The sequence below is a fragment of the Phocoena phocoena genome, chromosome 3 (assembly GCF_963924675.1).
Source record: "Phocoena phocoena chromosome 3, mPhoPho1.1, whole genome shotgun sequence".
Classification (NCBI taxonomy): Eukaryota; Metazoa; Chordata; class Mammalia; order Artiodactyla; family Phocoenidae; genus Phocoena; species Phocoena phocoena.
Window position 1 is genome coordinate 163,792,979 of NC_089221.1, and position 11,066 is coordinate 163,804,044.

The 11,066-nt window shown below is 56.3% G+C and overlaps 2 protein-coding genes across 3 annotated transcripts; both read right to left on the minus strand.

The window, feature by feature from the left end:
- Positions 1–233: 233 nt before the first annotated feature.
- Positions 234–2,701, minus strand: DNASE2 (deoxyribonuclease 2, lysosomal). 2 transcript variants are annotated; one of them, XM_065874948.1, is made up of 6 exons: positions 2,443–2,701; positions 2,145–2,325; positions 1,975–2,053; positions 1,480–1,644; positions 1,191–1,388; positions 234–785 (listed from the first exon to the last, which is right to left on the minus strand). In XM_065874948.1, the coding sequence occupies exons 1-6, from the start codon at positions 2,535–2,537 to the stop codon at positions 445–447; spliced, it is 1,059 nt and encodes a 352-aa protein (XP_065731020.1). In that variant the 5' UTR covers positions 2,538–2,701; the 3' UTR covers positions 234–444. The 2 variants fall into 2 exon arrangements, with proteins under 2 accessions (XP_065731020.1, XP_065731021.1); XM_065874949.1 differs by lacking the exon at positions 1,480–1,644 and having other exon boundaries at positions 2,443–2,547.
- A 1,105-nt stretch (positions 2,702–3,806) lies between these two features.
- On the minus strand, positions 3,807–7,292 carry KLF1 (KLF transcription factor 1). The gene is made up of 3 exons (XM_065875270.1): positions 7,161–7,292; positions 5,666–6,506; positions 3,807–4,474 (listed from the first exon to the last, which is right to left on the minus strand). Exons 1-3 carry the CDS (start codon positions 7,245–7,247, stop codon positions 4,299–4,301), a joined length of 1,104 nt encoding a protein of 367 aa, XP_065731342.1. The 5' UTR covers positions 7,248–7,292; the 3' UTR covers positions 3,807–4,298.
- Positions 7,293–11,066: the final 3,774 nt, after the last annotated feature.

Consider the following 11,066-nt stretch of genomic DNA (forward strand, 5'->3'; position numbering starts at 1 on the left):
CGCCCCTCCTCCCCTAGCAAGGCAGGACATCATGTTTCCTCCCCCTTGCCTGTGTGCTTGTTGAGGGGTGGAACTCCAGTCCCGGTTACCATAAAGAGGGGAGGTGAGTCTTGGTCGGCCCTTCCTTGTGGTCCCACTTTGTGTCTCACCTATGTGCCAGCTGCCCCCAGACCCTCAGCAAACTGCAGTGCTCTTCTGAGTCCCACCTGAAGAAAAGACTAGCAGCCTCATTTACCAATTTCTTTTTATTCCTCAACAATCCTGAGTGCGGTGCTATGATTCCCACTTTGCAGGTGAGTAGACTGAGTCATAGAGAGGTTAAGGCACATGATTAAGGCCAAACAGATAGGAAGAGACTAAATAGATTCAAACTGAAGTCCAAACTGGCCCCTGAGCCTTAGCTCTTATATGCTCTGCTGGGCTTCCTAGAGAGAAGGCCCTGCTCTACTTTCCACAGGGCTCCCATGCCTTCACCAGAGGCTGGAAGGCCTTCCAGAGGGCGGGCAGCTGGGCACACAGTGTGCCCCCACCCCGGTGCTCCTCTCTTTTGTTCCGATTCATGTCACCCACACAGGCCCAGGGCCTTTCTGGGGCTACACACCACTTGGAATGGTCTTCTGTGGCACTGAAGGTTGGCCCAGCTAGCCCAGGGAAGGCCGTCTGGGTCACATCCAGTACGTGCTGGACCCCAGAGCAGTTGGAGGGCAGGATGCCAGAAGATCTTTGCCAGAACTGGACCTGTAGGTCACTGCCAAGGGCCTCCACCAACCAGCCAGAGTACAGGTCTGCAGAAGATGGAAAGAGGACATGGACAGGGTCAGGATCACTGCTAGGGATTCCCTAGGCCCCTTCCCATCTCTGAGCTGTTTCCTCAGTTATCAGTTCCTGGCAATCTGGGGAATTACAACATCAAGACTAATAGCCCTTACTAAATGCTTTATATACATCATGCCACTCAACAGCCCTTTAAAGTTCATACCATTATTCCCAGGTAAGTTGAGGCCCTGGTTAAATCGTGTATCACACAGCCAGAAACCAATATTTGAACACAGGTATATTGGTTGTTTACCTCTCATGTGATTATGACTCCAAGGTGTTCTAGTCCCTAGCCATGACCTGCCCTCGGCCATGGACACACCAGACACCCCCTCTGCAGAAAAAGTTCTCCAACTGTCAACCTCAAGGCTCACCATCTCCAAAGTTTCCAAATTTGGCAAAGCTCTGGAACACGTGTCCTTTGTTTGATGTGAGTGTTACACTGCTGTTCCATGGTCCCTGGCGAACGTGATGGCCCTTGATTACCTCCTCCAGGTGGGGGAATTTCTGGGCGAAGTCCCCTTCCAGCCTGTGGTCATACACGAGGGGATAGGTGTAGGTCAGCTGTCTGCCTGGAGGGCAAGGGGAGAAGAAAATGAGGGACTGTTCCAAGACTCTAGCCTGGGAATCAGGGACTCACCCTGCCTCCCCGTCTCCACTCACTGATATCCAGGAACTGGGTGAGAGGAAAAGATACACAGATCAGGGTCTGCCCATAGTTCCGGGCACTAGGAGGCCAGCTGTACGCAGCAGAGGAGGCAGGTGGAGGGAAGTTCGGAACGCTGTGGATCAACCAGAAGCCCCCTTCTTGGTCCAGGAGCAGCACACCTGAACCAGAAATTGGAGATCAGGGGGACTGCTTGAGGCATCCCAGCAAGCACATGTGCAACCCAGGAACACTCAGTCTGTAGGGGGCCTGGACCACAGGACCAGTGGGCAGGGTCAGAACCACCGCTGAGCTCAGTTTCCACAGCCATCGATTCTCATAGTCCAGAGGAAGGACAGTGTTGATTTAAAATAAGGAAACAGATGGCTAGGGCCTGACAGAGCAGCCCACCCTCCACCCCCCACCCCCCCACCCCCCGGCAACTCATGGGTTAGCTGGGGGAAATGCACAGGGAAACCAGAACTCTTCCCCAGTCCCCAGTCTGGCCTCACCCTTCGTGTGCCCACGGCTGGAAGAGTCCTGAGACCCGCTGGATTGAGGCGGTTGGTCATTGTAGAGTAGAAAGGCGAGCTGGGGATGATGGACAGGGGCAACTTGAAGGTTCCCCCAAGTCGGGCCCACCCTAGAGTCCCACCCCTGGTTCCGCCGGGGGCGTCTTCACCTGGCTGGTGGTGTTTCGGTACAGCGGCAGCAGGCTGCGGCCCACGGCCCCCGTGGAGCTGCTGATGAACCCCGCACCGTCGCGCCAGCCCCCTGAGTCTTCGTCTAAGTACTTGTACCGCAGCCCCCTCTGCGCCGCATCTCCGGGCCCGCTGTGGGCCGGCAGCTTGTAGACGACGAACCTGGAGGTTAGGAAATGGACAGAATAGCGGGAGAAGAGAAGGAACCCCAGTCTTCACCTAGGAACGCAGCAATCCCCAATGCGGCCCTGGAGGGATGGTCGGCTCCCGCGCACTCACCAGTCCACAGGCTGCCCCGAGTCCCCGTAGCAGGTCAGGGTCCCTACAGGGACCCAGAGCAGCGCGGCCAATAGCAGCAAACTCAGGGCGTCCATGAGCTCAGAGCTCTAGCTGTGTCAGGACCGCAAGGCGCAGGGTCACGAGCTGGGCCACACCCGGCCTCTGGTGACTTTCACTTCCCCAAATCCGCCTGGGAACCCAGGCCCAGGCTTCACGAGGATGGAGACTCCGCCCGCGAGGTGAGAAGCAGAGGTTTGAATAGGTTGTCAAGGATCCTCTAGAGGGCTCGGCTTTCTTCCGGGCAGTCACTCCCTGCAGGCTCCGCCCCCGACCGGGCCAGCCTGGGGCCTCCTCCTGCTTCCGGCAGACTAGTCCCTGATAGGCTGCACGCTCTGGCTGGGCCCAGACACGGCCTCTCATGGCCAGGTGGTTTCCAGTGTCCGGCCTCCGGCTCTACTCCTGGCCAATCACAGCCCACGCCCCTCCAGCAGGCCCCGCCTCCGTCTCTTTCAATTCTGGCTAATCCCAGTCAACACTCTTCCGCTGAACCTCGCTCCTCCCCTGGCTTCTCCGTCGGAGGTAAATTTGGATTTTTTTTTTTTTCCTTTCCTGCCTTACAGCCTGAGGTCCAACTCTTGTGATTTTTGCTCCCTTAAAGGACGCTTGCCCTCCTGGTCCTCCCCCTTTTCATTCCGCACGTTCCCCCCACCCCCCGCCACCGTCGCTGAGCTAGCCAAGGGGTCACTTTGGATGATGACAGGGTGAAGGATGACGGGGCTCTGGGACCCGGCTGAGGATTTTTTTTTTTTTTTTTGGCTGCGTTGGGTTTTCGTTGCTGCGCGTGGGCTTTACTCTAGTTGCGGTGAGCGGGGGCTACGCTTCGTTGCCGAGCGCGGGCTTCTCTTTGCGATGGCTTTTCGTTGCGGGGCACCTGCTCTAGGCGTGCGGGCTTCAATAGTTGCAGCACGCAGGCTCGGTAGTTGTGGCTCGCGGGCTCTAAAGCGCAGGCTCAGTAGTTGTGGCCCTTGGGCTTAGTTGCTCCGCGGCATGTGGGATCTTCCCCCACCAGGGCTCGAACCCGTGTCCCCTGCATTGGCAGGTGGATTCTTAATCACTGTGCCACTAGGGAAGCCCCCGGGCTGAGGATTCTTAAGTGGAGGAAGATGGTCCCCGTGAATGTCCCTGGGTTTCGAGGCAGGAGGCAGGGACAATGTAGCCTGACCTTGGGGTGGGGGAAGGACCGGCTGCAAGTGCCTGAGGAGGGTTGCCCAGTTTTAGGAGAGGAGGATGTAGCGTGTGTATGGCTCCCCAATATCACCTCTGGGGTTAAGCTTCTTCCCAACTTCCACACCAAAACCCACAAATTCAGACCAACACTGAAGCTTTATCTGGGAGGAGCATTTTTATGAGACCCATAACCATTCACAGCAATGCCAGCCGCTATGTGGAGGCTCAGGAGTCACAGTGTGAAGCCTTCTTCTAGAACAAGGGTCTCTGGGAAGCCTCACCGCACAACGCCTCCGTTGTCTAGGGCCACCTGTGAGCTGGTCTGATGGTCCAGCTCTCTGAGGGTCTGTCTCTTTGTCAGAAGTATCTAAGTATCCACCTGAGTCCGTTTATTTGGAGGTCTATCTCGCTCGGTCTACATGACCGTGTGTGACTGTGGCTCCCTTTAGCCAAGGACATGTGGGAACTTCTGCTGGAGGCTCCCCCAGGTCTGTCTATGGGCCAGTCCTTGGTGGATCTGTGGGCCCAAGAGTCCAGACGAGGGTTCATCCGAGGGAAAACCACCGTGCCTGGATCCGTTCTTGTTCTAACCCCTGTCCCCAGAAAAGGTCCAAGTGCCGGGGCGGGGCTCAAAGATGACGCTTCATGTGCAAGGCCAGATGATCCGAGCGCGAAAAAGCACGCGAACAGAGCTGGCAGCGGAAGGGACGCTGACCGGTGTGCTTTCGGTAGTGACGGGTCAGCTCGTCGGAGCGCGCGAACCTCCAGCCACAGCCATCCCACGTGCAGGCGTATGGCTTCTCCCCTGGGGGCACGAGGAAGCCTTGAAAGCCACTGTGCCCCACACCTGGTCCCAGAGTCCTCCCTCCTAGCCTCGGCCGGGACTAGGGTGAGGCAAGTGAGGTGCCTAGGTCGTGACATTTAAGGAGGCACTCACTCTCGGGGAGTGTCTGAATCTGTACCCAGGACCGGCCTCTGCTACCCCGACCCTTCTTCTTCTGTGCCTGCTGGCGCCAGGCCCCTTTTCACTTCCTGGTCACAGGTCGCGCCCTCTACACTACTAGCCTTACTTCCTGTGCCCGGTACCCTGCCCCTGCGTCCTAATGCCGCCACAATCTTCGTCCTTTGGCACAGCCCCTATGTCCCAGCCCCTCCTTTGCACCAGGGGACCCTCAAGCTGCTGCCCAATCCTGTCCCTGGCCTTGGCCCTTGAGCCCCGAAATCCACCTGGTGTTCTAGGCCCTGTCCCCAGTGATTATGCTCTCCCCCCTGCTAGACGTGGCCCCTCCTCCCTGCGTTCCTGGACGGGTCTGTACACGTGGCCCCATCCTCTGAGCGGACCCCTATGCATAGGCCTCATTCCTCCTCCTCCCCGCCTCTGTTCCACGTCCCCTCCCCTGTCTTTGGCTCCTCGGGACCCGGCTTCTCCTCCTATGCCTACCCTCCTGTATTTCCCAGCCATTTCCCTTTGCTCTCCAGGATCTGCCCCTGCGTCCGGGCCCCTGAAACTAACTCTCCTGAGCTCCAGCACGCCCCCTACAGTCTAACCAAGCAACCCACTCTGTAAAGTCCTGGCTACCACCCCAGAACACCTAACTCCGCTCCCGCTTGCCCCAAAACTGAACCCTGGGTCTTTGGCCCCGCCCCTGGTATTTCGAGCTGTCCTCTCCCCGCAGTCCCTCCTCTAGCCCCGGCCCCTACACAGCTTGCCTGGCTTTCTTCTCTTCGGCCCGTCCCTGGCCCAGGTCTTAGCCCTCGGTTCCTTGAAATGCTTCCCAGGTTCTCCATGTCCTCTCTCCGTCCCCACATGCCTTCCGCACTACTTCCCATCCGGCTCCTGATGTTCCAGACTCGTCCCCAGCTCCTTCTGCCCAGCCTTTTGCTCCGAGACTTTGCTTTAGCCCCGCCCCTTGCTCCTGGTTTCCAGCTCCTCTGCAGCTCTAGGCTCCCAAGGTCCCACCCAGCCCCGCCCCTGCACCGGGCCCTGCCCCCTCACCTGTGTGCGTGCGTAGATGCGCCTTCAGGTGAGAGCTCTTGGTGTAGCTCTTGCCGCAGCCCGGGTGCGTGCACGTGTGCGCAGCCTGCCTCTTGCGCGCCCACGATCGCCTGCTGCGCTTGGATGGCGCGGCCTCCGCGGTCCCTCCTGGGTCTCCTGTGGTCCCCCCGAGTCCTGCACCCGTCGTCCCGGGCCCTAGACAACTCAGGAAGGAGTGGGGCGTGGCGGGACCGGGCGCCGGAGCCTGGAGCCCGCGGAAGAGCTGGAAGTGCCCTTGGTACTGCGGCATCGGGTACAGCGCAGGGTACCCGGACAGCAGCCCGTAGGGGGCTCCCGGCGCTGCAGGCACTGAAAGACCCGTCCGGGGGAAATAGCTGCTGGAGGAACCCGCACCCGGTCCCGGGTACATCGGCTGCAGCGGCAGCGCCTTGGGCTCGGGGGCTGGAATCAGGGCTGGGCCCACGAAGGCATCGGGAGCCGGGGTTCGTGGGGTCGGGCGCGCCCAGCCCGGGTGCTCCTCGGGACCCAAGAGCCCAGCCACCAGCCCCGGGCCGCCCGCGTACGCGCCCAGAGTCTCGGGCGGCAGTGGGAATTGCACCCCGGAACCTTCGCCAGGCGCCAGAGCGCAAGTCTGGGGGACGCAGGTCTGGGGCGCGCTGCCCGGCTCTGGGCACGGAAAGTTGGTGAGGAGGAGATCCAGGTCCCAGGGGGTAGCCGCGTCCCTCTCATCGTCTTCGTCCTCCCCGGGCGTGTCCTCCAACTCAGACCTCACGTGAAGGGGTGGCCCTGTGGGGTCGGGGGGGCCTGGGCCCCAGTCCTGCACCTCTTCAGAGCGCCACCACTGTGGGAGGGAGCGGGTAGCACGAAGCTTCAGTGGACACCAGGGTATCCTGCCCGGAGACGGTGGGGGCCGGATGCCCTGATGGGGGCAGACTGGCTAGAGGCTCAGTAAAGGGGTCTTGTTTGCTTGTCTGTCATGTCAGTCTGTCCCTCACATTGTCCTTCCCCCCCTCCCCCCACCACCTCAGCTCCAGAGACAGAGGTCTATCGGTCAGGCTGGAGACAGGAGATAAGGCTTACATTATCTGGAGCCACACTCAGGCAAGGGGGAAGGGGTGGCAGAGTCAAGAATGGAAGGCTGGGGGAGGCTCAGCCTCGCCTCAGTTTCCCCCAAGAATCTTCCTCGTCTTCCCTGTCCCCCAGCAAGATTAATTCCAAGATTAATTCCTGGATGTCCCCTAGACACATCTGCCATTTCCCTCTGATATCTGGGGGTGTCTCACTGAGCCTAGATCCCTGAGTTGTTCAGTTCCCAGCCTGAGTTTTCTATGACAGAAATAGGCCCTTAGACCAAGTTCAGAGCCCTGGCCTGCACTGAGGACACCCAGTGCTGACCAGGTCTCTGAATTCCAAGGCAAGATTCAGACCTGATCCCCCAGCTCTGTGGCCTGGGCCCGGAACCCCTGGCAGCCCATCTAGACCCCGCTGGCCCCACCTTGAGGAAGTCTTCCTGTGTGTCCGAGAAGGGGCCCAGGGTGGTCAGCGTGCTGATGGAGGGCAAGGCGGTCTCCGCTGCAGCCATGGCTGGCTGGTGCCCACCCTGGGGCTCAGGCCTCCTCTCCTTTGGCGGCCTCGTGGGCTCTGAGGCTCTGATGGCCCCTTGGAGGGCTCCTCTCTGCCCTCAGCTGATTGGCTGCAGCCCCTGATAAGGGACAGGCAAAGGCGGGGGTCACCGTTTCTGGGGGAACAGACTTCGCCTAGGCCTGTTTGGGGCTGAGCCTTAAAGACTGATCCTGTATCCAAAGCCAATCAGATGTTCAGGGGCTGGGGGTTCAGGGGCTGGGGGTTCAGGGGTTGGGCAAAGTGAGGCACTGGGTTCCCAAAGAAGGAGAAACTTGGAGCCTGTTCTCAGTTACCTTCCTGGAGAAGGGGGTGACAGGCAGAATGGGGATTCTGGGAAGGAGCTTCAAGACCCCCTTGCCCCTGACCAGGACCTTGCAGCTCTCCCCTTCCCCGTAAACAGCAGCAACCGTGCTGATGGCGGGACTTGGCATGAACTCCCTGCCAAGCCAAGCATTATCAGACTCCCCAGATGTTGGAGGCTGCTATCAGGTGGGGACCCAGAACAGCCAAGGCTCTGTCCCTGGTGAGTGGGAGGGCTGGGGGCTGGGGATTAACTTGGTTTTAAATTTCCTGGGTAGTGAGCTCCCAGGTCTGAGCCCAGTGGCAGGAGAGGCCCCTGCCAATCAGCCGTCACTCTCTACCGTGGACACCCCCACAACCCAGGCGGCATTGCAGGGAGTGTAGCTGCATGGAGGCTGAGGCTGGTGCAACTAGAGCTGCTCCCGTGTGATGGGGGCTGGGAAGGAGGAGGTGACTCCCTCTCCTGCGTGGCATGGGAAGGTTGGATCGGGCCATAGGAAACACCTGACCTTCAGGAGACCTGGCTGCTTCTTGATTTCTACCCCACTCGGGGGAGGGAATCTGAGGTTCTGCATCAGAGACTGTGGTGCCAAAGGAGTCCAGGTGGGTGACACAGACACACATCACAGACACATAGTTCATAGTCACACACACACACTCACTATGCAATTACATAATGACACAAATCTCCTGGTCCCTAAGTCACACACCCCATATAGTCCCTGCACAAATACTCTGTGTGTCACATAGACCATGCACAGACACACAATCTCAGGCACAAAAACAACCATCCACTACGTTGGTTACATGATGTTACAGTCACACAATCCCTCAGACATAGAATTCATAATCAGGCGCTGGCAATCATACACAGTTACCCAAATCACACACACACGATTTAGTCACAACCAAACAGGCACATGGAGAGTCCTGGGTATATCGTCACAGAACTATAGAAGATGCAGTCACACAATCCCAGCAAACACAGACGAAGCCTGAGACACAACAGTGTAAAACACATCCACACAACCATTCACAAACACACTTTGGATGTAGTCAGGTACACAGTTATACATCAGACACAGACACGATCACACGCCACAACCTTACATAGTCACAGCCACCTGTCTCTGATACTGTGTATAATTATTTAGTCACACAACTGAACTAATGCACAACCACAGGGGGCACACCCAAACACAACCACACTAACATGAAATCAGACACCCTGGTAGTGAAAGGCATACAGCCTCACCCAGATGGAGGCACATCACCAGAGTTGGTGCACCATAAATGCATCACACAAAAAGACGAAAAATCGTCATGTGCAACAAGGGTGGGGGGAGCAAAAAAGTCATGTAAAAATCAGCTCGCCAGGACTTCCCTGGTGGCGCAGTGGTTGAGAGTCCGCCTGCCGCTGCAGGGGACACGGGTTCGAGCCCCGGTCCGGGAGGATCCCACATGCCACGGAGCGGCTGCGCCCGTGAGCCACAACTACTGAGCCTGCGCGTCCGGAGCCTGTGCTCCGCAACGGGAAGGGCCACAACAGTGAGAGGCCCGCGTACCGCAAGGGAAAAAAAAAAATCAGCTCGACAAACTTACTAGGATGGCTATTAACAACAACAAAAAAGGAAAATAACAAGTGTTGGTGAGGATGCAGAGAAATTGGAACCATCGTACACTGCTGGTGGGAATGCAAAGTGGTGCAGCTACTGTGGAAAACAGTTTGATGGTTCTTCAATTAGTTAAACATAGAGTTATCATATGACCCAGCAATTTCACTCCTAGGTATATACCTAAGGGAACTGAAAACATGTACTGGATCAAGTATGTGTACACTGATGTTCACGGTAGCATTAGTTTCAGTTGCCAAAAGGTGGAAACAACCCCAATGTCCATTAACGGATGGATAAACAAAATGTGGTCCATCTATAGAAAGGAATATTATTCAGCTATAAAAAGTAATGAAGTTCTAATACATGTTACAACATGGATGAACCTCAAAAACATGCTATGTAAAAGAATCCAGTTACACAATGTCACATATTATATGATTCCACTTATATGAAATATCCAGGATAGGCAAATCCACAGAGACAGAAAGATTAGTGGTTGCCAGGGGCTGGGGGGGGGGTGGAAATGGGGAGTGCTTAATGGGTGTAAGGTCTCCTTTCAGGGGTGATGGAAGTGTTCTGGAACTAGATAGCGGTGGTGGTTGCAAAACATTGTGAATATACTAAAAGCCACTGAACTGTACACTTTAAATGGTTCATTTTAGGGAATTTCCTGGCGGTCCAGTGGTTAGGACTCGGCACTTTCACTGCTGTGGCTGCGGTTCGGTCCCTGGTCGGGGAGCCAAGATCCTGCAAGCCACACGGCACAGCCAAAAAAATAAAAGTTCATTTTATGTTATGTGAATTTCACTTCAATCAAACAAAAATGTTTGAAATTAGAGTGGTTTCCTGGAGAAGAAAGCAGAGTGTCTCTTGGGGAGACAGCTCCTTGATTTAGGATAAAGCACTAACAGGCATGTTTGGCTCTGAAAGGTGAGGCAAGAGGTTGAGGGTCAGGGGGGAGGGGTGGGCATCTGGCTGGGAGATAAGGCCTCTGGGAGCAGGTAGCCAGTACAGATGACAGACTTCCCTGGGTGGCAAGGCCTGAGCCTTAATTTGGGTTTCCTAATGTGTATGCTGTCAGCACCCTGTACACCCCCCTACAGAGAACTCCAATATCCACAACAACTCCAGGGCAGGGAGCTTTGGTGAAAGGAAGGGATGGAAGGAGGGAGGCCATTGGTTCCTGGTGGAGGGAGGTGTCCAGAAGAATAAGAGTTATGTAGAATCCCAGACAATTCAGGGTGGTGATGGACTCCCTACTGAGTGAAGAGAGTTCAAATCATTTTATTTGGATATTAAGGGCAAGAAGGGCCCAGAAAGTGGAAGAGTCTGGACACACCCAGGCCCCAGGCACTTGGGGATACGCAGGCTAGTGATCACCTTCAGACACAATCTCACAGTTACTCCCATCATACTCAGTCGCAGACAATGTGTGAGACAGAGCATTCTACACACACAACTACCCAGACTGTCTATGTGGGAAGAGGTGTTCCTGGGTGAGCAGGCAGGGTCTGTCCTGGGAAGCAGGAGGCCTGGTCCATTGTGACCTTGAGCAAGACCATTCTGCTTTCTGAGCCTTCCTTTCCCCAACTGGGAAATGGACACGGTCGTGGTAGATGAGTGACTTTCAGATACAGAGATGGTCAAGCATGATGCATCCAGATTCGAAAGCACACCACACAAGTGCTCACAAAAGTGATCTAGGAGAGCATAGCCACTCACTCAGCTATATACTCAAGCTCACAACCACACACAACACATAGACCAAATCACACTGACACATATAGTTATATACAATCGCCCAGACATACACAAAAATATCTAGTCATCTTCTCACAAAGATAACAGCCGCATCTACAGAG